This window comes from Micropterus salmoides, unplaced genomic scaffold (genome assembly GCF_014851395.1).
Source record: "Micropterus salmoides isolate LMB-PRFRI ecotype aquatic unplaced genomic scaffold, ASM1485139v1 Ms_hic_scaffold_19, whole genome shotgun sequence".
NCBI classification, from domain to species: domain Eukaryota; kingdom Metazoa; phylum Chordata; class Actinopteri; order Centrarchiformes; family Centrarchidae; genus Micropterus; species Micropterus salmoides.
The window spans coordinates 23,008,167-23,036,107 of record NW_024041039.1 but is presented as its reverse complement, the minus strand read 5'-3'; the positions used below and the strand labels follow the sequence as shown (position 1 = coordinate 23,036,107).

Sequence of the window (27,941 nt, the reverse complement as noted above, 5' to 3'; positions counted from 1 at the left end):
GGGCCAGTGTCTTGGTTTTTTTTGGAAATCAGAATCAGTTTTATTCGCCAGGTATGTGACTTTGGATTACAATGCTCACTGTGTTTTTTGTTAAACACTGAATGCTCACATGTGCTTACTTATACACTAATACAATAACACACTTTTTCAACATTATTTTCAACAAATTAATATTTTCACTAGATGGTTGGAAGGACAATCTATTTTAAGTTATGTTGTATTGTAATGAAATTAATTATTTAAAAAATAAATGTTTCCAATGAAATGCCAATTAAGTTCTAAGCATTATAGAACTGTACTGTAGCCTTGTTCTTCTCTTGACAAATGTTGGGCTGATGTTCACAGCTTTGTTGTCAGCTTTGTAATATTAAAGAGCATAAAAGAGAGATGTCTTTGTTCTCATTATAATAAGGATTTGTGTTTATCTGAGCATATAACTTGTTATTTGGCAGTTATTGTGCATCGCAGGTGATGTTACGCAGTAATCCAAAAGTAATGTAGCTAGTAGTGTAACTAGTTACTTTCAGCAGTGAGTAATCTAGTAAAGTAAGTATTACTTTTTAAAAAGTAACTTGTAACTTGAGTAACTACCCCAACACTGCTCATGACACGTGAAACTGACAGTGAATGATCCTACTGCAATTTATCGCCAGTGTAGCTTATGTGATGGTTAAGTCACGTTTCATATACATTAAAATTAATTCTTCATGATTAAAGTCCGTTACAACTGCACTTTTCTGTTTTGTGTTTATCAGTTCATCAATATTTCTACCTTAGTAGAAGTTTAGACTTTTATTTCTTTCGAATTACTGGCATTTCCACTCTACCAGAAGTAGACTCTCCACTCACTCTGCTGTGGTCTGGATGGACTATTTCTAATAACAACCACAGCGCATTGTAGGAGAGCTGAAGGGGTCAGGCCCACAGGGGAAAGGGAGAGAATGGGTCTCTGCTGTAGATGGTTTAGTATTGGGCAGCCTGGTTCATTTGACCAGACAAACACTGTGGCAGACATGGTGCAGGCTTGAAAAGTCTTTGTTGTTGTTTCACTACTTCAGCTCCAGTTTTTTAATTCCATTCAGGAGAAAAGGCAGCAAGGCATGAAGCCAAGATTTCTGAGCATAGAAGCAGAAGAGTGGCATAGATGAGAGGGAGAGAGTGGACAATGGATGTCCAAACCAATTACAGATTTGGGTTAAAGAATGGGGTGTCTTGGAGTGAACACACCTCTTTTGTAAGATGTTCCTTTTGTCAAATGTGGACATATCATGTTGTACCAGGTTATTTGTGCTTTTAAAAGACGTCAAACATGATATGTCAAGCACAGTGGAAAGGTAAGTTATTCTGACCTTAATTATCACTGTTGCAATATAAATCAGATATATCATTTAAATACCACATTTTAGTAACATGAACATACAAGAAACATTCTAATGCATTCAGAAGTAGGTTTTCTGATACTTCAGGCTTAGTGTGTGCAGCTTTTGGAGGGAAACAGTCTTGGGGTCTACTTGGTTTCTTGGTTTATGGCAGAGGCTTTTGAAGCTGGACTCTTAATGTGCAAAGGATCCTACAGAAAGAGGTTTCTGTGTGTAATTAGATTCTGACCTCCTCTTTCACACACCATCATCCTGAGGGTCACTTAATGTATGTATGAAAGAGTGGCATAGATTCTGGTTTAGGGGGAGCATTGTGCACTACAGTTTTATCACTTTGTTGCAACCCTATTGCTATACAGGAACATCTATATTTCTATATTAACAGAATAGATTGACTCTTTAATATGCAGATAAAAAACAGCTGAAGTGTGTTTTTGTTTTTTATATATCGCTTGTTGTGTTTACTTGACAGTGCCTGACGAAGATCTGGATCAAAAATGTTGCTCTGTTCCTTTAAATATACTGGAAGCTGTCAGTATAGTGTGCAGCTTATTTTCAGACTTCCACAGGATTTGAACATGTCCAAAGATGATTCTGAAGAATGTACTCTGAGAAAAATATGTTAAGAAAATGTTAGATTTGTTCCCAAACCCCCTGAAATTATATGGTAGGTTGGCTTTTACATTGCCTCAGTGAAGGGCAACATTTTGCTGAAGAAGCTCAAGAAGTAGCTAAGACTGTACATATGATCAGTATATTGCAGTGGTACAGATTAAACTACATAAGAGTATATGACATTGTTAAAATAAACTATTACACACACACATTTCTCAGCAATTGTAACCTATAGTAGTATAACACTGAAAGGAACAGTATATTTTGCTAATGATACGTTTAGAACATACTTTTCCAGTGTAGGACTTTAACCTGTAAAAGAGTATTTTTACATTATTACAACTTAAAGTCAAGTAAAGGATGTGAATACTTCCTTCACCACTGCTGCTCATGCATTATTGTGCTGATAGAGGTGTTTGGTCCAGTGCTTCTCTTTCTGTGTCCCTAAACTCTCTTCCTCTCTCTCCTTCTCTGTGCACACACACAGATGGAGGGAGAAAGCAGTACAGGAGAGTGAAGCATGCATAAACCTCCAGCAGTCACCTCTCCACCACGCGTCAGTGGCAGCAGACTGTGAATCGAGGTGCACAGCGGGGTGAAGAAAACACTTCTTGGGGACACAGCTGAGGGACAGTGTCAGTCTCCTGACTGGGGACTACACTCACCACACACACAGATATAATTATCCCGGAAAGCTGCAAGTAGCCTACACAGCCCGCTGCAGGGAAACCATCAGGTACTGTATGCAGACTTTATCCACTTCTCTACCCGCTTCATCAGGCGTTCTCAGTGCTTCTGAAACAACGTGAGCGCGCCCGCACGCGCGGGAGGGGGGGCTGTTAAAGTCAGTGGAAAAAAACAGTGGAAAGCAGATACTTTATCTTTGCACCGGCGAGTGTTTTGCGTGGGCCAGTGTATGCATATTTAATCGATGAGTGGGCAGCAGTAATTCAGTACTGGCTCACCAAGTGTACAAGTAATGCAGGAGGATGCGAGAGAGAGAAAGTAGCCATGCTCGATCAAAGGAGAGGGCTTTAGGTGACAAGTTTGCATTTGAAAGGCTCGTCCCTCGGTGTTGTGTTTCTGGAGGCCTGGAAGACGTCTGAATATTGAATTATTACAGCTGTTAGTGTTTCTGGTCTCTGCGTTTGTGATGTGAAATATGTGGGATGGAGAGGGCAGAAGACAGCAACAAATGGACAAAGGCTGCTACTATAACAATAACCTATAACAGAATTATAGGCCTGTAATTAGCCTATACTAACTAACTCTTTCATTTTATACTCCTGTTTCTTCCCCACATTTGGTGACTTGTATTTTTATGGATTTTTAGCCAGTTGGTCTTGACTGTCTTGCAGCCTCCCTCTCTCACCGTGAGCTCTTCAGGAGTTAGTGTGGCAGGCAGGGACAGCAGGCGCTCATATACAAAGCCAGCACGTTTCACTCTGTCTGCTGCAGCCGAGCGGCGCTGAGCACCACCTCCAGCATCTCCAGCAGCAGCAGCAGCAGCAGCAGCGGATCGGGGAGGGTTTTTTTGGAGCACACTTTGAGGACCAACGACGCGAGCGAGCGGCTCCAGGCACGAGACCAGTCGATAATAATGCTCACCTGGCTGGTCGCTGGTCGACGGTCGCCGGTGGCTCGGGGACGGTCTTGGCTGTTGATTGAGCGGAGGTGTTGCTGTCCGAGGTGCTGAAAAAGCGGCTGACAGACCGTCATTGTGCCTCTTCCAGTCGAGACGATACGCATGAACTGACGTGAATGCCGATCAGCACAACACACCAGCACACCGGCGGGTTAACACAGCACCCCCGGCCAGAGTAAATGGGACCGCACGTCGCCCCAGCGTTAGAAAGATGGAGAGATTTTCCCTGCTCGTCCTCAGCTGTCTCTGCGTCTCTCGAGTCACAGCGGGTAAGTTTATGTTTATGTGCAATCAGAGGGATGTTTCCGTGGATTCTGGAGCAGCAGCTGGCAGAGCTATATTTTATTGCCTAATTCTGCGAACCATGGACGGATTGCAGCGGCATGTGTGTGAAACGCTGCTGTCTCAGATTCTTACATGGAGCTGTGTTGTATAGGCTTTAGATTTTAAGCGGTAGTGCTGCGAGACGTTGCGTAGTCTATTGTATTTGTGGAAAGGCTGGCTGTGTTTGCAGACATTTCTGTGTTGTCATCTAATGAAACAAATATAAAGGGTTAAAGTCTGATTTGAACAATTCACAGGAGTCCAAACCAGGCAGTTGCATGTGGATTAATTCATGTTAGTGGGGCTAAATTGACCTGTAACAAACTATGTTGTTATCTGTCTCTTAAAGCAAAAAAGCAAAGGTGTGTGTGTGTGTGTGTGTGTGTGTGTGTGTGTGTGTGTGTGTGTTTGATGTGAGCCAAGCTGACCTTTTGAATCGCATTTCAGGCAGGTACTATAAGCTGCTGCGCACACATTTACAAGCGGAGTGACCTGAGCTGATTAACACGTCTGTCAGTGTGAAAACTAGAATATTGTATAAACATTTGTTGACTACTGATCATTACTAGACATTAGTATCCACAGAGCCCAAACTCAGAGTGCAGATCTCCCTCAGGTGTGTCTAGTCAGTGTTTCTGTACAGATGCATGCAGTGTTTTTAATAAATTGTTTTTGTACATTATAGTCTCAGTTTTCTTTAAGAAGAATAGTCTAATGTTATATTGTAGCATATGTAAGTGTAGGGCCTACTGCCTAATTAAGTCTAAGAAGGCCTATAAACCTAATAAAGAAACAATAAATAAGAAGATAAGGCCAAATTCCTGTATTTCGACATTTTTATTTATTTAGAACATTTGTTGGAACACAGCACACTAAATAAACCCCTCCCTACATCCCTCTCCCCGCCCATCCAAAGAAGAGATGAATCTCACTCAATTGTCCCTCCAGGCTCCCTTACTGTCAAGATGGCGTCGAAGAATACAAAAACGAGGATTTATTCATCTATTACTGTGCCTTAACTATGATTTTGGTGGATCACAACATATCAGGTATGGGATTAATCTGCAGATGCTCCAGTTCAAGTTGAGACCAAACTTTTCTAAGGATGTCAGTTTTTGAGACGCAGCTGCTAGGGTGACCAGATGACCACATGGGTAAAATTCGGGAAAGGGGAACTGGGTTTGGGTGTGGCCTCCAGTGCATTACATTCAGTGTCAATGAACAGCAAAACAGGTGAAAGTCAAAATTCAATGGTAAAATGTTTTATTTTTGATCATTAGAACATCAGGTTTTATTTTATTCATTTCACCAGTGTGTCATGTTTGCGTGTGAGATCCCCTGTCCTTGCGACTTCAACTTCCACTATCTTTATCTACACTAGAAAACAAAAAGGGGAAAAGAGCACACCTGCATGTTAGCCTACGTTTTGGCTCTAACAACACTGTTCACACAGTGTCCACGATACCCTGCAGTGCCAGTGGAGAGCAGAAACAGCGCCCATCTGTGGGCAACACCAAAAGAATGTTTCACGACGATCAGTATTAAATGTTTCATTAGGCTATAACTAATCAAAACTCAGGTTAAGTCTAATTTTCGGGACAAACAGGACAGGATGCGGCATTTGGGACATCTGCTCATAATTCGGGACTGTCCCAAATTGTTTCTAGCCTAGCTGATTCCCAGAAATGCGTTTCGCTGTGTCGCTATGTAAAATGACGAATACTGCTGAAAAGACAAAAGTCTAAGCTTTACGATAGGCTCAGTCAATAAAATAGGTTTTTCAAAAATTGTGAATCACTGCAACCAGGAGAAGTCCTTGAGCACACAGTCATAAATGTGCATAAAAATAATTAGGCTGATGGTTCCAGTATATGCGAGAGCTGCTGACAGATGACACACACACACACACACACACACACACACACACACACACACACACACACACACACACACACACACACAACCAACGCATGATCCCCTCCAGACTTATGTCTTTCGAAGATAATGAACTGCCACGAACACTAGAAAGACATGATGGGATTGCTGAGGAGCACAGTGGTCCTCTCACACAAATCCATGGAAACGATGGGTGTGTGTGTGTGTGTGAGAGAGAGAGTGAGAGAGAGAGAGAGAGAGAGAGAGAGAGAGAGAGAATATAAAACATGCTTTTTAGTGCCCAAACTACACACATACTCACACCTTAACTCACTGCCACACTTCACTCCTCCTGACACACTCTTGCCATCAAAACTCTGGTCTGGTTCGCTCGCCATCCTCCCACTCCTCAACCTTTCCACTGATGACGGATCACTGTGCTGCTTCTCTCTCTTGCACGCACACACACACACACACACACACAAACTTACCCTTATACAGTTTACTGGCACACTCCCTGTATTTACAGTTTATAGGCAGTATATTAACACTTCATAAATGGTTCATAATACACTGTGCCACCCTCTAATGAGCAGTGCATATTAAAGCATTTATTAAGTGTTTATACACATGTAGGAATTATCTTCATGGGGAGAGTATCATAATATAATTCCAGCTAGGTTTATTATCTGTTCATACACCATTTATGGATGCTTCAGTAGGGGAGTTACAGTTACAGATAAATACACAAATGAACACTTAAAATGTCCTTATATGTACTTACAGCCACATTATAGTGTGTAATAAACCTCTAAGTGTTGACATGCTGCTTATAAATGCTAAATACCTTGGTTAAAACATTGGCAAGAACAAGAGTAAAAAACAAAAGCAGTATGTGATTTGCCACCACAGTGACTCTATGGCCCAGTGTCTGCAGAAAAACATTTTTCTGCTCAGAATGCAAAGAAACAGGATGCATCAAGTCATCGTGTGATGTGTTTAAATGTTCACAAAACAAGCTCACAGTAAGGTCCATTCACTAGCTGCTCTGGAGCTTTAGCTCACATCAAATGATTTTCATCTGCAACATTGACCCGCAATGCAAACGCAGATGGAAAGTCTGGATTAAAAGGTCTTCTCCCACCCTGATTTGAAATCCTCCATTAACATTTGTACATTGTATTGTACTGATGAAGACTCAGTAGAGTCGAAATATTGCTCTGTTTGCACTAAAAGCTGCAAATCAAGTAGTGTGCTCCAGTCCCTTTTTCCGATGGATGAAGTCCTTAAAGTGCTAAGAAGGAGCGCCCCCTGTAGCTTAGGGGTTAAGACGCCAGAACCACCGCTTCTCTTGTCCAGCCTCTCTCTCTCTCCACTTCCTTTCATCTCTTGACTGTCCATAGTAAAAGCATAAAAAAGTGCTTAGCTACCATTTCATGACAATTAAGTGAATTTCATCTGCTGACAAATAGAATGTGAAATGACCAAAAGTGTCAGAGCAGTTACTAAGTGGACCTTGAAGTGAGATTGTTTTGTCAACAACTGTGCTCAAGGTCAAGGATAACTCCTGAACATCAGTGAGTCCAAATGTTTAGAAGACTTGACCACTTCAGAGACCTGCAGACTGTGTGTAGTCTGTGTAACTGCGTTCATTTTGGATTCACATCTCAACTCGATTCAAGTTTTTGTCTGCCAGTTTAATTTAGGACTTAGTCAGACACCTGCACCAGGAAAACCAGGCCAAATCGATTTTGAGGCAGAGTGGTGGACTTGCAGGAGTGAGTGGGTGTGCACCACAGCACTATAAAATTTACACCACGGTAACATCTTAAACGTGTCTGTGTTTATGGCGACTCATAAACAGTCTGTTGATCCTGGGAAAGGAAAGGTAATGATTCCATTTAAAATGTAAATTGGCTCTCTAACACATTCATGTGAATGAGGTCATAAATCCTTGTAGGCAATTTCCCCCAGTCCCTAACAGTTCTGAGTTTGGAGGAAGAAAATCAATGAATCAATCAACAAATTGAATAGTGATGCAAGCGGTGCAAGCTCCAGGCTGTTTCTTTGTTTGAGCGACGCTTATATTAATGAGTTCAGAGGTTATTTTTTTATGCTGCAAACCAAAAAAATCGAGGAAAGGTTTGGCAGCCACCTGCCAGGGGATAAATTCTCTGTGAGCACAAAATATTATGTGCTACATTCAAGTGCTATGCCGTCTAATGTGGCACCCATAGAGAGGAGTTAGAGTTTGCAAAAGCTACCCATCTTCTTCCCTCTCACACCAAAAATAAGAAACTGACATCCAATCAGTCAGAGAGATGCGTAAAAAAAGAGAAAAACCAAATCAATGTGGTTTCATAAGATTCTCTGCGCTTTGTTTCCTGATGTTATTGTTTCCACTTGGCGGGTTTTGTCACATGCATGAAATTAGATGAGTGATCGCCAGTGAACACTGTATCCATCAGAGGATAAGCTGACAGCGTGCAGGGCTTGTGTTCGTGGTCCGACACGGAAACAATGATGTGGTTAGTTTTACCATACACATTAGAAACAGCGGCAGAGTGACTTTTTGGTGTATTTTTAGTCCTTTAAATGCAACTCTGCTGCCCTGATTTTATTCAAATGACTGTCCTTTAGACCTGCTGGGTATCTGGGGCAGCCTCCTGATAGGAGAGCTGAATCATTACTGTTCCCTCTGAAGAGGCTATTTAACAGGGCATGGAAAGGTGTGTGTGTGTGTGTGTGTGTGTGTGTGCGTGTGTGTGTTTTTTTTCATTAGTTTCCCTCCAGTCAAATGTGTGAGCACAATTAGCTGTTTGTGATTATTAGCTTGTTTGCTGTTTGTAAGTTTTTTATGTGCAGTTTATTGCCCTTTTTTCAGGAACCTATTACAGTGCAACATGGTCACTGGGTTTTCTTCTTAAAAGTATGTTGCATCAGATTTGCGGTATTGACAGGGAAATACTTTTAAATTATGTGTGACTTTTTAACTTACAGCATTTGTTTATTTCACAGTGCTATTTCTACCATATATTTTCCAAGAAGACATAAACACATTGGCAAACCGCCACCACAGTTAACTTAAGTTTCAGAGATAAAGTGGACTTGTAAGGAGGGCTGCATCTCATGAATCCATCTCACCCACTCCAGTGATGACAGCTCCTTGTTACTACAGAAGCAGTGGGCCATTTCTTTCTAGATGGACAACAAATCAATGAAATAATCAAATGCTTTTATTTTACTTTACAAAAAAAACTACTAAAACAGGCAAATTGAACAACCAATCCTATTTTTGATCATCTATACACCAGAATATTTCATGGGAAATGGACACTAAATCATCATAGTTTGTACAGCACAAAAGAAAATGAATCCCTTCTCCCAAATCACACAACTCACATAATCTGAATTTTCCAACCTCAATTGCCAGAGGAAGAATATTTCTTTTCAACTGTGCAACATAATCTTTTGCTTCTTGATAATGAGACGTAACATAAAGTTCAGGGCTATAGAATTGTTTACTGCATATACATCTTTCATTTAAGATGTCTTCAAAATATTTTTCTTCAAACTTGAATATAAGCTCAAGAGTTACATGTATATTTGTGCTCTTTATTTGTTTTTTGGCTGCATGCACGCATGTATTTTTTCTATGTAGGTCTGTGTGAATACAGAACAAGCTTTAGAATGCAAATATGAAGCTAGAAGTAATTTAAAAGCTTGCCTTACTTTCTGTAAAAGTGAAAACAAAAAAAGAAAAAATATGTTGGAGACGTCCGTCCTCTTCTTAGCTTTGCTGTTATTGCTGTGACAGTACTGCCCAGATAATCTTCCTTATCTTTCTCGCACCCTCTCATGTTTCGGTTGTCACCCATCCTCTTACATTAGTGCCAGTGTTTGTATCAACATACTACTGCTGCTGCTCTTTCCTCTGGCACCTCGTCAGCCTCTTCTGCATTTCAAAAAGCCTCTTTGAGTTCCTCTTTGAGAGCTCGCCAATGGCTTAGTGTGACTCAGATAAAATAGAGCGATGGCCTTGTGGTTGAGAGCGAGGGCTCTCGCGCGCTAAAGCTGGCAGATCTGGTGGCAACACTAGAATTAACACCAAACAATAGGAACTAGAAAAACAAAGAGAAACATTTTGATTTTAATGTTTTGTTTGCATTTGTTAAGAGATGTCAGGATGGCAATTTTTTTTAGGAAAATGGAATGACAGAGGCATTAGAGGACAGATTGGTGCGATCATCTGGACACAGGGCCTGTGGGAGAAAGAGATGGCAATGCCAAAAGACAGACGTGGCAATGGCAGCTCGCTGACGCAGTCTGTCATCTGTTCAGTATCACGTCTGTCATGTTGTGTGTGCAGGTGGAAGACCGTCCGAGCTGCCATTTGGAGGGACAGAAATGCTTCCAGAATGCCATATACAGTCAACCCATTGTTAATGTGGATTAATGCTGTTGTGGACAAAGGCAACCACAGAGAAAAATGAAGACAAAAAAGATCCAAGACAGTTAGGATGAGATACTAAAAAAAGTTGTTCTGGCTGAAATGCTGTTCTGGCTGTTAATTCTCTAAAAATACTACATAATGGTAAACATTGGCTGTTTTAGTGTTTGTAGCTGTTAAATCGCTGCAGTATTTAATGCAATTCAGATAAACTTAACAGTATTATTTGTCACATTCATAAGTGACTTGTACAGAGATAAATAAATACTGTAAAATGATGCAGTATAGAGAGGTTTAAAAAACCCTTTGTGTCATACACAAAACAGACAGTGGGCACAGAACCACTTCAGTGCAATTCATTGATTACAAATGTGCTTTTTGTTTTAACAGTTTCGGCCTGACAGAAAATATACTTGTGTTAGTTAAATCAATTAAAATTAATTATCTTAATTCTCAGTTCTGCTCAGCACTAAAACAAGGACAAAAATGAGGTGGCATTAATGGAATAATTTCACACTGAAATAAATGATTTCCTTGTTTTTCAGATAAAAATGGAAATGCAAGCCTCCAGGAACGATAGATTAGTAAATCTGTGCGTAGGCCCCTGCACTCCTCCTCCTCCAGTTTTCCTCAGCAATCCAGCAGAGCATAAAAATATTGTTTTTTATTAGGTACTGGGCAGTCAAATCCACAGGGAGTCCAGATGGTGTGATTTTGCATTTGAGCAGTCTGCAGCACAGGTGGGCTCCCTAAGAGGTTACCTGCAATACATTCACCAACAAACACACACCTTTCCTTATTTCTCTCCTCTTACAAAAGTTTTGTCTCCTGTTGCAGAAGTTGTGTTTGACACAGAGAAGTCAGGAATGTATTTTCAATGCTTCTGTGTTGTTCACTGTAAATAGGACCATGTAGACAGACGTCTACATTGTTAAAGTGTATACATGTTAAGGTGTGTGTGTGTGTGTGTGTGTGTGTGTGTGTGTGTGTGTTTGTACTCTCCAGCTTATCAGTCAGTTTCCCATGATCAGAGATATTATTAATGAGTTACATTTACTCTGTTGCTTGTACTTTGTCTAACTTTTATGAGTAAAATGTACTTGTCAGAGTAGTTTTAATGTATCATACTTTTACTGTTACTTGAATAGATTTTTGAGAAGAATCATTATTTTTACTCCGCTACATATTGAATATACAATTACTTTTCATGTGGATGTAACAGATATAATGTTTCAACCACAGATCTTCTTCTGGTGAAAGTGAAGCAGTGAACACACCTGTATTTGATAGGCAATAAATTGTGAAACATCACAGTATTATCTCCTACATTGATTTGTTTGCCAAATCATAACGTAATATCGGAGACAACAAGAAAATATATTATTAAACAATAGAATGTTTTTAAACAATCTTTACTTATTGGTGTACTTAATAGTAATGTAGTATTTTGTAATTACACTTGATCGATATACACTGGAAATATGTGGCTGGCTATCTAATCAGGAGATGATGACTTGTCATTTCAATAGTGTGTTTGCTTCTTTACCTTTACCTGAGGAAGACCATCAGTAGGGGAAATTGTTTCAGTCAAATCCACATCAAATTTAGCAAAGTTACTTGCTAGTATTTTTTCAGTAAATACTTTTGTATTCTTACTCCTGTAGTTATTTTGATGACAACATTTACTTCTAGTTGTTGTATTTGTTTTGAATACTTTTACTTAAGTACAGCTTTTGGCTACTGTACCTACTTTTGCCCATGATCATCTTTTGTGCTGGTAGTGGCTAGTCTAGTTTGGTTGGGGGGCCTCAGTCTTCAGTCAGGGTCAAGTAGTCACCCAGCACATTCCTTTCTTAGGGCAACTCTTGCTAGAGAGTGACACAGAGATGAAGGGAGTGATGGATAGAGAAAGAGCAAATTAAAGTAAAATGCAAAAGGTAGAGGGGGTGCTAGTGTTAGAGCCACAGGAGAGAAAGACAAAGCTGGAGAGAGATAAAGAGAATGCTAGTGGCAAAAGAGAGTGAAACATGAAGGAATCATAGAGAAAATATTATTCACATTCTACCCCTCCACCTGCCTGTGACATCCATCCTCCCAGGCAGCAGCTACTATAGGTGTTACTCTATCAGCTGTGCTCAGCAGGGTTGCAACAGAGAAAGACCGGCTATACAGTGAGTCTGACATTAAAGACGAGAGAAGACGCGCTAATGTCATATTTATAACCTTAAATAAATCTGTGAGGTCCTTTAGCGTTATCAGCCCCATCCCATAATCCTGCTGCTTCCCGGGGGGTTTGCAACAGATTTGAGCGTAGATTTCATTAGCATTGGGCTTGACAAATAACTCAAATAATCAGACTCACGGCACTCCTTTTCCTTTGAATTAGCTGGCTTGTATTCTCTCTGCACACAGTGCTGCATTGATTTTCATACCCTGCCTTTTGACATTTAATTTGAGAAGTGTGTGTGTGTGTGTGTGTGTGTGTGTCTATCAGATGGAAAGAGGGGGAGAAAGATTCTGTTTTGCAATCCCACCCTCCCCACCTCAGCTTTCTTGTGGCCAGCGGGGTTGGAAAATTCATTTCCTATGAGTAAATAACTCATTTCTCTACAAAGGGACAAAAAGACCCTTAGGTGTGATTATTCAACTGCGCTGGGCTGCTGTGTACAAAGCCTGAATGGACCACAGAGAACGCACAGGCTCTGTTTCAACATACACATGCAGAAAGCATACACGTACAGCCTCCTACACACACACACACACACACACACACACAAACACACACACACACACAAACAGTCGCTCTGTGGCTGTTAAAGGAAGACATCCTAAATTAATTTAAAATTTAAATCTATAGCCAGACTTTAATTTTAGCCTCAAAACAATTCTTACATTTATAAGCTGTGCATCTGCCTACATTGTAAACCAGCTGATCAGCAGCCAGTGTGTGAGTAGCATGAGGCTAATCAATAGCAGAATAGTACATGAGTGACTCACAGCTAGGCTACCGTCTCCCCTTTTCACCCACCATCTCCTCTCTGCGCCCAGATTCCCATTGAAGTGTCAGTTACAGGCTAGAGAGCTTAACACGCCAGGCTATGGAGGAGCTGCCAAAAAGCCCTGGTGTAGTAGCTGTTCAGAAATATAGCGAGGGAGTGTTGGAGAGACCGACAGAGATGAAAGGAAAGCGAGACAAAAACAGATAGACAGTGAGGGTGTGTGCGTCCATTATAGTCACAAAGTGAATATGGGAAGAAATAGAGGAAACGTATGAGGTGGATATCCTGTGACAAGGGGGTGGTGAATACAGATCCAAAAGCTCTGGCAGTTGTATGAAACAAATGGCGGGACAAAGAAGAACAAAAGAGGCTATACATAGTGGAGCTCCCTTTTGTGGTTTATGTAACATTCAAGCAGTCAGAATGGAAACATGGTGGAACGGCTGGGAAACAGTAGGCAGTCTCTAATAAAAACGCATTATGGGCAGTAAGTTATAAAACATGACACTGCGTTACAGTGTAACTCCGATGCGATCACATGCGTTAGCACTTCTAAATTATTCATCAGATGCTTTTGCTTATAAATGAGACACATTAACGCCTTGTGCTCGCCTCCTCTCCAGAGTGTCATACTGTGATCCTCATAACTTCTGTGCGTGCGTGCGTGCGTGCGTGCGTGCGTGTGTGTGTGTGTGTGTGTCCACCAGGACGAGACCACGTGCCAAGGTCTCTTCTGACACATGCAAGGGCGAAATCCAGATCAGCACAAAATTCTGATGGCTTTATCATGGCACATTAACTATGAATGAAGGGGAGCTAATGTCTCTGCCAGCTGTATGTATGCTAACCCCCTTGAGAGCACAGCTCATGAGACTCAATAACATGTTAGCGGGGGAAACAAGCAGCAAGAAATTGTAATTCCCCCAGCGCTGCAGCGCAAGGCTTCTCCGCACTAATCAACATGTGCTAATTTACAGACACTAATTCCCCCATGGCCTCATGCTTCCTAGCCGTTATGGGTGCAGTACAAAGCTTTTTTTTCTTCCCCCTACCAAAGCATTTCTTGAAATGCACGCCACTTTGCTATTTGCTCCCACCTTCTGGTTATTACACCTTCCCCACAAACTGTTTATTTTTAGCCGTGATAGGAGCTATGGTGGCTTAAGTTGCTAAACACAATTAGTAGTAGCACAGTGATCCCCAAAAGGATTCAAAGAACGGAACAGGAAGTAAGAAACACCCGAGGCCTGTGCCTGTCTCCAAAATGCTAGATAACAGTAGAAGATGATGTAGCTAACAGGCAGTTTCCATGTTAGTTCACAAGCCTACAGACTAACTCATTAGCATCCCAGGGAGCAGAACCAGCCCAAGGGCCTCACTCTGAGAAATGCATTTCTAAGGATTGCAGAAGTGTAATAAGGTGGTACAAATCAGTAATATCTCCCCACGGGGCAGATGGAAGCTGGAGCACCACCCTGCAAGGTTTCATATTCCCTCAGGCTCAAGGCTGCTGCTGTCTGCTCAGGTGTAACACATATCAGACTGTTTCAGCTGACTGGGGTCATAAGTGTAGTACAACTTTACTAAAGACACAATCAAACAGGCACTGCAGACATTTTGACATGTAGGAAAAGCACCAGTGTCACTAATAACATTAATGATGCCTCTGTTCTGTTTGAGTGTCCCAGTAAGCTGAAGCAGCTATATGTAAGTCAGCCATCATTCATTTTTATTGATATTTACACATTTACACAAATAAATTATGGTGATAAATAATCCTCTCGACCACAGCTAAGCAAAGCGGGTAACTGCCCCAAGGCCCCAGCATAATATGAAAGGGGCCTTAAAGTCAGTTCTGCATTTCCACTTCAGGCCCAGTCTTGTAAAAAAGGGTCCCGGTATAAAAAATAGGTATACTACTTTTACTTTAGTATTAACTATGCTTACATAGTGCAAAATCCTCAATTAATTTATGTTTAATCAAATTACCACATTACGACCCAGCTCGTGGGGAAAGGGAAGCAACATGAAACAGAGTGTTTTTGGTAAAAATGCAAGTTGTTTATTGTTGACAGCGTTTACAAACAGAACGGAAAAGGGCTGGTGGATGCTGCTTAAATCAAAGAACCAGATATAACTTAAAGAGGTCTCTCCAACTGAGAGATAGCCACTTGCTACTTCGAAATCAAACTAAACAAAACTCTGACTTGCCCAGTAAGAAACAAAAGGAGCAGCACCCTCTAAGCCTAGTGTATCTAACAAACTTAACTGCAGGTGTCTGGTCGACATCAGTAATCCCCCACTAAGGTACTTGCTCAGACACTAGAACTAAATTTAAACCTTAAGAACTAACACTTATCACTAGAACTAATGCTTCTATAGCAGTTAACGCAATTACCACTATAAAGGACGATACGAACAAGGCGAGTTGATCAAGGGGAAAATCACAACTGCGAAGTTCACACATGTAGGCAGCTATTTAAACAGGGGATGATCTGGAAGGCGGTAGATGACTGGAGGAGGTTGCCAGGCGCCGCACCAATCAGACCACCAGCCGGAACCAGGAAGTAGGTGGGTCTCGCGCCAGCCAATCCTCGGCAAGGGTTCGCACATCCTGCTTAACATAACACACAGCTGCACAACACAGATACATATACACAAATAAGGGCGAGGCCGTAACACCACAAACTACCAGATACATAGCAAACATGGCGTGTGCTAGCACACCTGCTGGTTGTTTTACAGCTGCTATGTGTAACCTTGCTGTAAGTTCTGTACCTGATGATTATATAAAGGCAAAAGTAGACATCTGCAATACAAACGGATGAGGACCCACAGTTCAGTCTTGCCCTGAACTGATTGCATTCAATGCGTTCTGCCTCCATTTACACCTTGCATTAGCATGCGTTTTCCTTATCCAGGTAAGACACACCAGAAACAGATGGTATGTTAATCCCAGGTGTAAATGTGGTCCCTTATACAAGATGATTGTTAGAAAGTAAACAAATTCCATAGTGGATTATGTGAATTACACATCTGGTTAAAGAAAAAACAATTTGTTTTTCATAGCACACTATGATTTCTTTATTACATCATCCCATGTTATCTGCAATATTTCCCCTCTATAAATACACTAGAAATTCACTACCTTAAAAGCAGTGAACTGCACTTTACCCAGCTTTGGGAAGCGTGGTGCGGACACACAACACGCTGAAAAGAGATTCAGAGGAGGAGTCAAGAGGGAGGGAAGGAGGTGTTGGAGGAGAGATCCTGTCTTTCTGAGGTTGACAGAGAGATAAGGAGAACATTCATTAAATAATGATAGGCTTTATGGACCAGGGCTGTACCTTTGTATGTGTGTTCGTAACACATCTGTGTCATCAAACAGCTGCTCGGCTTCCTCTCCTTGACTGTATATGGTTTCACACACACACTCCCAGTGAGTTCTTTAATGAACAGGGATATTAAGGAGCTGTCACCCTTCACAACCTCAGCATGGGTTAGACAACTAGCTGTCACTCTGATCATCATTGAGCTTAAGACACACACTCACACACACCCCAGGGACATCCGTCATAGCTCAAAGTCACCTCCGTCTCTCAGGGTGAGGCAGACTGAGTGCCACTGCAATGAGAGAGGTTATGAAGACATCTGTCTGGTGTTTCATTAGAGCTGACTCTTGTGTCTTGTGGATATTTAAGGCCCACGGTCACGGCCAACGTCTCTTCTCATTGTACCTCAGCGTAGTGCAGTCCTATGGGAGAGAGGAGATGGACAAAGACAGACCAAAAGTGACCGGAAGCTGTGGTACATGAGGACACACAAAGAGATGGTTTAACATTGTTTTGCAGAAACCTAAGGAGAAAGAACAAGGGAACCTTGTTGCAAACTCCTGAGATCTAAATGTAATGTAATCATCTTTTTTATCATTTGTCTCTATGTAACCTGGCGTCTCAGAGAGATTAAAGTCTGAAGTGGGGACAGAGTCTTGTACAACCAGGCCAGGAACACAATGACTAAAGAGGTCAAAGCTGCAAAGAGGTGCTATGCTGAAAAGCTAAATAACAGCTTTGCAGCCAACGACCCTGCGGCGTTGTGGAGAAGCCTACAGAAACTCTCAAACTACAAGAGACCATCCCCCAACACTGCTGGTACTCAACAACTGGCAGACGAGCTGAATGGTTTCAACTGTAGGTTTGAAAAGCCCAGAGTCACACCTCTCCCCCACTCCAACACCATCTTCAAACAGTCACCTTCCCGCTCTGACCTCTCACCTGCACTCAAGATCTGTGAAGAGGACGAGAGCCACCTCTTCCAAAGGCAGAAGATCAGGAAGGCTCCTGGACCTGACGGTGTCTCACCATCGTGCCTGAAAATCTGACCAGCTGGCCCCCATCTTCACTCAGATCTTCAACAGATCACTGGAGCTGTGTGAAGTTCTCTCCTGCTTCAAACGCTCCACAATCATCCCAGTCCCCAAAAAACCCTCCATCTCTGGACTAAATGACTACAGGCCCATCGCCCTGACATCTGTAGTCATGAAGTCCTTTGAAGGCTGGTGTTGGCCCACCTGAAGGACATTACAGGCCCCCTGCTGGACCCCCTGCAGTTTGCCTACAGGGCTAACAGGTCAGTGGATGATGCAGTCAACTTGAGTCTGCATCGCATCCTGCAACACCTCGACTCTCCAAGGAGATATGCTAGGATCCTGTTTGTGGACTTCAGCTCGGCATTCAACACCATCATCCTGGACATCCTCAGCACCAAACTCACCCAGCTCACTGTGCCAGCCTCCACCTGTCAGTGGATCACAGACTTCCTGACTGACAGGAGTCAGCAGGTGAGGCTGGGAAACATCACATCCAGCAGCCGGACTATCAACACTGGCGCCCCCCAGGGGTGTGTGCTTTCCCCACCATCTTCTCCCTCTACACCAATGACTGCACCTCAGGGGACCCATCTGCCAAACTCCTGAAGTTCGCTGACGACACAACGGTCATCGGCCTCATCCGGGACGGTGACGAGTTGGCCTACAGACGGGAGGTTGATCAGCTGGCTCTCTGGTGCGGTCAGAACAACCTGGAGCTTAACACGCTCAAAACTGTGGAGATGACCGTGGACTTCAGGAGGAGCCCCTCCACTCTGCCCCCCATCACCATATTCAGTAGCCCTGTGTCTGCTGTGGAATCCTTCAGGTTTCTGGGTTCCACTATATCCCAGGACCTGAAGTGAGAGCCCAACACTGACACGATCATCAAGAAGGCCCAGCAGAGGATGTACTTCCTGTGCCTAAGGAGCTGCTGATCCAGTTCTACACAGCCATCATCCAGTCTGTTCTCTGCACCTCCATCACTGTCTGGTTTGGATCTGCCACCAAAAAGGACAGGAGCAGACTACAACGGACAGTCAGGACTGCAGAAAAAATAATCGGTGCCAACCTGCGCTCCATTCAGGACTTCAGGACTACATTTCCAGAGTCAGGAAACGGGCAGGAAACATCACTGCAGATCTATCTCACCCCGGACACAACCTGTTCCAGCTCCTCCCCTCTGGTAGGCGCTAAAGATCACTGTACGCGAAAACCAACAGACACAGAAGCAGTTTTTTCCCACAAGCCATCACTCTGATGAACAGCTGATTTCTGACTCACAGTGTCAAGAACAATTCCTGTGCAATAACCCAGTAACTCTGCCTCTAATCAGCACCTGTTAACTGGTTTCCACTTCACCATTCTCTATTTCAGTGCTGTTCATACTATGTCATATTGTATATACTGTATACCAATACACTTACCTCAGGTCATAAGGTCATAGGTCATATTTATTTTTTCCAGCATCCTTTGCACTATGCTCCATCACACTGTGTACATGTATGTGTGTGTACCTGTATATCATATCCACCTTCAACATGTACATAATGAGAATAGTTTACTCTTGCATCCTTTGCACTCTGATTACTGCACTATTTGGCAATATGTCTATATTGTTTTGTTCATAGTGTGTATATTAGTGTTGTCTACTCTGTAGTTTGTGTCTGATTTTATTTTATTATTATTATATTATTATTTTATTATTGTATAAGTAAGCACATCGTGAGCAATGTACAATCCTGAGTCAAATTCCTCGTATGTGTACACATACCTGGCAATAAAACTGATTCGGATTCTGATTCTGATTTACCAGGAGAGACTTAAATCACAATCATTAACTTACACATTCCAACAGGCAGCCAGCAATATATACAAAAAAGAAGGAGAAAACAAAAGAAATTCTTCTATCTACTACACTATACAAAGTGACAATGAGATGTCATTATTTTAAAATCATTCAGTGGGAAAAGATTTTCTAATTTCAAGGGGCTTTGCAGCAGGCAGAGCAAAGAGAAAGTACACGCATCACGATAAGAAATTTAGAGGCTTTATTAAAACCTAACAAGCTCTGTGCAAAATTTCCAAATTTAAAAGACATGAGGTGGGAGGTATGGAGCAAGTAGAGCCTTACAGGTAAGACTGTTGTCAGGCGATTATGGAGAAGAATGAGGGGTCAAATGACACCAGATTCTATTCTCATGTCTGGATGAGAACGTTGCCTATTCTATTAATGTCGTCAATCGAAGTCATGTCAAAAGTCAAATCTATTCTTGCCCATTAAAGAGGCAGTCCATCAATTTTACAAATGCAGATCAGTTAACTAGTCACAAGGAGCACCTCACAGCCTTCTACACTTAAATACAGAAGATGTGTCGTGTGTGTGTGCGTGGAGGTGTTGGAGTGGCACCCTAAAGTAGCGAGTAATAGAACACATTACTTTGGTACTGAGTTATTAGTAATGTAATTCATTTTGGTCAGTGTAGCTACACTGGTCCCAAGAAATAATGGCCACGCATCATACAGATGTCTTTTGAAGATTTATTTTATCGCAACTCTCTCCTTTGTCAGCAGACACCGTGAAAACTACAAGAAAATAAAAGACATACAGCTTAAACATTCATCTCACATTCACTTTAAGGCCTTTCAAGCTAGTGTCCATTGATAAACAGGCCCAAACACATTAACACAAGCGAAATGCAATGAAATCATACAATATAACCAAACATAAATATTGTCCACGTAAAGTACACAAACAAGTACCATACACAAAGGTAAACAAATGAAAGGCAATTACCGTGTGCGCCTCTTGAACCAAGTGCAGAATACGGTTATTTTGGGGCTTTATTTTGTTCCTCTGCATGCTCTGCTCTGCCTCCACATTATCTCTTACCCATAATGCCATGGTTATGCCCTTATCTTAACTCTGTTCATGTGACCCATTTCCCATTACTCTCTGCTGTTCGTTGAAATAAACCTTACATAACAGTATTTAAATTAAAGACATTTTTGTGAATGTTACCCCTTTTAACATCTTCACATGTTTTTCCTATTTTTAAATGGCTGTATGAACTCAAATATTCATGAACTTGCACATACAAATATACAAAATAGACATTTCAATTAAACATGTCTTTAAGACAGTTACACTCCCACCAATTTACTATGATTCATGATAACCTTTATGCAAATCTTTGAATAAATCTAGTAAATTCCAGAACCAAAACAGTCTGTATCTATGAAACCTCTTGGGTCAAGACCGATACCTTAAACTGTTCACACAGGTAGGTGTTTAGAGTGTAGCTTACTTCCCTTGTAACGAGTTAGTTGTTTTCTACAAGTACAACTAATTTATGAATAGTACGTTCAAGAATGGATGGATTACTGAGTCGCTGACCCTCCTTCCCAAGTTTTTTAGTTCCCATTTGAATTGTGGCTTTCCGCACCAGTCCGTCTTCATCCTTACAAACATCAAGTACTCTTCCAAGTCTCCACTCATTGCGGGGAATCTCTTCCTCTTTGACAATGACAATGTCTCCAATCTTCACATTCCGTTTTGAAGAATGCCAGCGTTGTCTGAGGGTGATGTTTGCTAGATATTCCTTCCTCCATCTGCACCAGAATTGCTCTGTCAGATACTGTACTCTGCGCCATCTTTTCCTGGCATACAGATCTTCTGCTACAAATTTTCCTGGTGGAGGCAGCGGGACAGAGGTTTTCATGGTAAGTAAATGGTTTGGTGTAAGTGGCTGTAGGCCTTTGGGATCATTGATGCTGTCAGTGGTGAGTGGGCGGCTATTTATAATTGACATGGCTTCATAGAAAAACGTTCTCAAAGAAGCATCATCCAATCTCCCAGCGCTCTTTGCCAGGACCCGCTCCCAAACGCCTCCCATGTGACTGGCATCAGGTGCGTTCATAATGAAGTCGCATTGTTTTCTGGCCAGGTAAGCAGTCACTTTGTCTTTGTCCACTTCTTTTAAAGCTTTTGTCAGTTCATTTTTTTGCCCCCACAAAATTTGTCCCTTGATCCGACCTGATTTGTCTCACAGCTCCACGGATAGCTATAAAACACCGTAAGCCATTTATTTCTGTTGGCCTGCGAGCTCTCCTGCATACAACACATTGTTTAATGTAGTTCACCACAACTTTGCTGCCACCAACAACCCAGTAACCATTTGCTCTCAACTCATTAAGGGTTTGCCCTCTTCCTTGGTGCTGAGTTTTTTCATGGCAGTAACCTAGGATCAGACGTGTGATCACACTATCTCTTGGTAGGATTACTGGATGCTTCAAGTCAAGGGGTAAGGAAGCCTGTTTTAATCTCCCTCCCACCCTGAGGATCCCGTCCTGCAATATTGGATCAAGCTGGAACAATTGATGGCTATGTGGTAGTTTGCAATGACTCAGTGTCCGTATTTCCTCTTTGAAGGCGTCATTTTTTGCTAATTTTACAAGCATCAGACTTGTCTTCCACATGAGTTCTGCTGTTTTGACTCTTTTTCCTAGTTGCTGGATCCGAGCAACAACATTCACTGTGGTGTGCCATTTCGAGAATCGTTTTAGTCTGTCCAAAAAATGTTCCTCTTTTACTGCATTTGTTTGTAGTACTTGTGTCGTTCTTACTTCAGGATCACCCACTAGAAGCTCTGAAGTTGGTTTTGGTGTAATATCTCTTTCCCAAAGGAACTTGGGTCCCGTAAGCCAGTCTGAGCTGATCAACTCTGCCACCTTGAGGCCTCTGGAAGCGTGATCTGCTGGATTTTGATTAGTGTCGATGTAGTGCCACTGTGCTGGGTCTGTTGCTTCTCTGATTCTTTGGACTCGATTTGCAACGAAAACGTGAAACCTCCGGGCTTCATTGTTAATGTACCCCAGGACTACTTGCGAGTCTGTCCAAAAATACTCTTGATTGATTTTGAGCTCCAGCTCCTCCTTTAACATACTGCTGATTGCTGAGAAAACAACTGCCGCTGTTAACTCCAGCCTTGGTATGGTTACAACCTTTGTGGGTGCAACCCTTGCCTTGCCTATGACTAAGGAGCAATGCACTCTGTCTTCACTCACCACTCGGATATAGGAGCACTGGCCATACCCATGGCTACTTGCATCCGAAAAGTGATGCAGTTCGGTTCTCCGGATCGTCCCTAGATTTTCAGGAGCAAAAAATCTTGGTATCTGGAGTTTTTGCAAATTCTCTAGATCACTCAGCCAGCTCTCCCACTGAGGCATTATTCTCGTTCACTCTCAGGAATTGACTCCAAGACTTCTCTGTTATTGGAGACGAACTTGTGGAGGTGTAATCTCCCTTTTGCACACACACTTTGAGCATCTCTCACTACTTTGACGGCTGTTTCCACTGATTCCACACTGATAAGGCCATCATCAACATAGAAATTCTTTGTGATGAAGTTAGCTGCCAAGGGATGTTCCTTTTAATTCTGGCTTGCAAGATACTTCATTCCATAATTTGTGCAGCCAGGAGAGGATGCCGCTCCAAATAGGTGGACCTTCATGCGATACTCTTTTGGCTCTGAACTTGTATCGCCATTTTCCCACCACATGAAACGCAAGTAATCCCTGTCTTCTGGATTTACATGGAATCTGTGGAACATTTTTTCTACATCACAGGTGACTGCTATCGGGTGTTTGCGAAATCTGCAGAGCACTCCTGTCAAGCCATTTGTGAGATCTGGTCCAGTTAGTAAATGATCATTCAGAGCCGTGCCATCATACTTGGCGGAGCAATCAAACACAACCCTAATTTTGTCTGGCTTTCTAGGGTGATATACCCCTTGGTGAGGAATATACCACACATTTTCCTACTTTGGATTGGTGATCAGCGATCTCTGCATCATGATACTTTAACATGCCTTCCATTAATTTGTTGTAGTCATCCTTGAATTTGGGATTTCTTTCAAGTTTCCCTTTCAGGTGCTTCAGCCGCACCAGGGCCAGCAGCTTGTTTTCTGGCAGTTGTGGGCGTGTTTTGAAGGGGAGGGGCATTTCCAGGTGCCCATCTGCATTCTGGTGTATTCTCTTATTCAGTAATTCCATCAACTGTATGTCATCTTGCGATACGCTCTTTTCCCCCAGGGTTTGTGTCTTTGAAGTCTGCTTCTAGGGCTCTGATGACAGTGGCTGGTGTCAATGGCGGAAGTTCCTTGACCAATACACGATGGCACAGCCCTGTCACTTCAGTTGACTTTGCGACCTGTGACGAGCTGCCGACAATGCTCCACCCTAAGTCGGTCTTGATGGCATACGGCTCGTCATCACCTCCTATAATAACTTGTCGTGGTGCCAATGCTCTGGAGCAGTCGTAGCCTATCAAGAGTCCCACCTCACACTCCATCAGCTCTGGCATTTCCTGTGATATCCTGTTCAGATGTCTCCACCTTTTGGCAGTTTCACTGGAAGGAATGTGGGAACGTTCAAGTGGGATGAAATCTCTTGTATAAGCAGGTGGCAAGTTGATAAAGCTTTGAGAGGTAAACCCTCTAACTCTAAGGCCACTAACTCTTTGACTTGAACAATGGAGTCTTTTCCCATCATAGTGGTGAGCTTCAACTTGACTGGCTCTAAACCTACACCCATTTTCTCACCTACCTCTTGGTCTACAAAGGTGTTGCTACTCTGTGTATCCAGCAGGGCATACACTAAGGTCTCTCTTTCAAGGTCATTGGTTGAAGAGATCCATACAGGAACTATCATGGATGTGCTCCCACCATCGACTCTGTCTATGGAGCAAGAAAGGGAAGAAGAGTTTTCTTCCACTTGCCTTGCATGAGAAGATGTGTCTGCAGCCGCAGATGGACGATCCTCATGAAGTGGTGTTGGATGGTGTTTCTTACATATGCTGCAAGTAGCTTTATTCTTGCAGTCTTTTGAATTATGTCCTCTTCTAAGACAGCCAAAGCACAGGTTATTGTCAAATATGAACCTTCTCTTATGTTCCACAGACTTCTTGTCAAACTTCTGACATTCGTGAATGGAGTGGCTTTCTCCACAACACATGCATGTGACTGGTTTTGAAGATGGAAATGCAGCGTTTACTTTCTTAGACCCATCTGAGTTCTTTGAGTCGTTCTTTGAGCATCTTTTGGTTCTCTTCACAATCATTTAACACCTGAAGTCCTTTAATTTGAGGCATGGCATTGCTACAGGCTGTTAGAAAATCACTGAATTGCCTCAGTTTAATGGACTCCCTTGAGCCAATCTTTGGCCAGTTATTTAGTTTTTCTTTGAATGCACATTGGATTACGAATGGGTGGCCGTACCGAGCATTCAATGCCTCCCATGCTTGGTTGTAAGCTTCATCATCCTTTCTGTAAAAGCTTCCTTCCAATACAAATTGGGCCTCACCACTGATGTATTTTTGTAGATAGAACAACATGTCAGCCGGATTTGTGCATCGCCGTTCTATCAATGCCTTGAAACTTGTGCTCCACTCTAAGAACTTAAGTGGGTCCCCTGAGAAGACTGAAGGCTCAGGTACAGGAAGTCTGGTGAGAACCATTGTGTCATGTAAGGTTTGTACTAATGAAGCTTCATTGTTAGTGTTTGTTTGTTCGCTGTTATTGTTCTTACAAGTTTGTTCCATTTTTATTTCTTTACAACGTACTGGAGGGCAATTGGTCACCTCACTGCGTGCTGTTCTACTTTCGGCACATGCCTTACCTGTGTCAGCTTCGAAGTATGCTTTGAGCTTAGCAGCTATAACTTGCAAATCTCTCTGATTTTCCAGTCTTTTGAGTTCTTGCTTGTGTGCAGCGATTGCCTCTTCCATCTTTATTTCAGCCTTCTTTGCAGCAAACTGTGCAGCAAACTGTGCAGCACACTCTACTCTTTTTGCTGTGATACTTGTACTGTTCTGATGAACTGTTTGAGTGATGGCTACGAACAGTAGTAGTAGATTTTCTTCTAATCTCAGTAGAAGGTGCTGACTTAGATCGTATATTTTCATACCCGTCTCTCACTTGTGTCTCCAGCCCTTCAACAGTATCCATCATGTCACCCAAGTCTTGGTCAGAGCACTCATCCTTAAGTTTGGTACGTGTGTCTCTAATTTGCTCTTTCCAGCTTTCATATAGCGTGATAAATTTGCTCTCTCTCTGAGAAGACTCTTGTTGCTTTAGCTCCTGCATCTTTGGGGTAAATTTTCTCTCCCGTGAAGATTTTCTGAGTTCAGCTTCTTTTGAAGTGGCAGGCTGTATCATTGCTGTTTGCTGCATTTCTATTTTATGCCGAATATCACCTATGAGTGATTCCAATCTCTCTCTTTTAGCATAATCAGTTTGTGATTTTAATTGGTCACTTAACCTAGTCAGTTCTGCCTGAAGGAATTCAATTTGCTCACCATTTTCAAACTCTTGTGATTTTTCCTCATGAACTGACATTGTAAATGTATTAGAAAAAGTACTCTATCACCAGGTTAATGCTAAATATGTAAATGACCCTAACTCGTGTTACACCCTTTGATTAGGCTAGGTATTTGAACTCCACAAAACCAATGTCACTACTAATGCAAGAACAACAATTTGTGTATAATAATAAATCAAAACAATAATAAGCATAAATTGCTTCTCTTGTTAATAAACCAGTATTTTTAACAGTTTCTGTTAATATCACAAATGTCCATAAATTTATAGAGGTAGCACAGTCAAACCTGATGCCGTCTGCAGAGCCGCACTCTTCAGCCTAAGAACGGCAAGGGAATGAAACGTCTCTGCACGCTGAAGCCTGTAACGGGGATACTTGCAGCTGTATCTTTCGCTGGTATAAGTTGCCCTCTCTTGGTGGATCGCGGTAGGACACCCCACGGTGTCAGGAGCCGACACGCCCTTCTTCTCCCGCGAATTGGCAAGCGTCTCCTCCAACGCCTTCTCCGGCCACACTCTGCCCCAGCGCTAGTGCTTCCTCTCAACTCCCGGCCGTGCTGACGGTACGTTTTCACTGTAGCTACACTGGTCCCAAGAAATAATGGCCACGCATCATACAGATGTCTTTTGAAGATCTATTTTATCGCAACTCTCTCCTTCGTCAGCAGACACCGTGAAAACTACAAGAAAATAAAAGATATAACAGCTTAAAACATTCATCTCACATTCACTTTAAGGCCTTTCAAGCTAGTGTCCATTGATAAACAGGCCCAAACACATTAACACAAGCGAAATGCAATGAAATCATACAATATAACCAAACATAAATATTGTCCACGTAAAGTACACAAACAAGTACCATACACAAAGGTAAACAAATGAAATAAAATTACCGTGTGCGCCTCTTGAACCAAGTGCAGAATACGGTTATTTTGGGGCTTTATTTTGTTCCTCTGCATGCTCTGCTCTGCCTCCACATTATCTCTTACCCATAATGCCATGGTTATGCCCTTATCTTAACTCTGTTCATGTGACCCATTTCCCATTACTCTGTGCTGTTCGTTGAAATAAACCTTACATAACAGTATTTAAATTAAAGACATTTTTGTGAATGTTACCCCTTTTAACATCTTCACATGTTTTTCCTATTTTTAAATGGCTGTATGAACTCAAATATTCATGAACTTGCACGTACAAATGTACAAAATAGACATTTCAATTAAACATGTCTTTGAGACAGTTAGAGTCAGTATTCTCCATAATGAGTAGCGCAGTAATGCATTAGGAGCTAAATGTTGTATGTCCCTGTATGTAAGAAAGAGAGAAAGGGAGAACTATCAGAGAGAGAGATAATGAGTTTGATTTGTGACTTCTTCAGTCCCATAAGCTGTCAACAGAAAAAACTCCCCAAAAAAGCCACTTCAAACATCACTGTCCCCACTGATGAAGAGATGCAGCAGGTCTCCATCCTGTCATCTACTGTTAGCCAGGCCATTCATCAAAACGTCTGCAGCAGGCGGGTGGGAATGTAACACAGACGCCTGGCTTGGATATGGTGTGCTGTTTCTGAATGCACAGTGTGTCACAGTGTATACAAGTGCAACAACAGCCTATCATCCTGTAATTACCAGCTGTGTGATTTATACCCGTCGCAGGGCAAGTGAGCGTTAACCTATTCAATAACTTATTGACTGCATTTGGTGGGCTGAATTAGATTTATATCCTATTAAAGACAGAAGAGCGGCAACACTGAGAGTGACCACTTCTCGCCGTCCCTATTCATCTCTAAAAGTTCCGCTTCACATTACACAGTCACATAGCGATCATTCCCAAAAGTCCACTGATTCCTAAGAATCGATGTCTGCTGCAAAGAAAAGATATAACAGCAGAGTCCTCGCAAGATCCAG

At 42.1% G+C, this 27,941-nt stretch overlaps 1 protein-coding gene and 1 long non-coding RNA gene across 3 annotated transcripts in view; one reads left to right on the top strand and one right to left on the bottom strand.

The window, feature by feature from the left end:
• Positions 1–2,966: 2,966 nt before the first annotated feature.
• Positions 2,967–27,941, top strand: part of LOC119910570 (fibronectin type III domain-containing protein 5-like) — a 45,234-nt gene continuing 20,259 nt past the window's right edge. For both annotated transcript variants that reach the window (XR_005445647.1, XM_038729239.1), the window contains exon 1: positions 2,967–3,908. Coding sequence is in view for 1 of the 2 variants with exons in the window: in XM_038729239.1 (XP_038585167.1) it covers positions 3,851–3,908 (58 nt within the window). In the remaining variant the exon portion in view is untranslated. The remainder of the gene's footprint in view (positions 3,909–27,941) is intronic.
• LOC119910571 lies at positions 15,327–27,037 on the bottom strand. The gene is made up of 3 exons (XR_005445648.1): positions 26,928–27,037; positions 26,322–26,714; positions 15,327–17,041 (listed from the first exon to the last, which is right to left on the bottom strand). It is a non-coding gene; the product is annotated as an uncharacterized LOC119910571 (long non-coding RNA).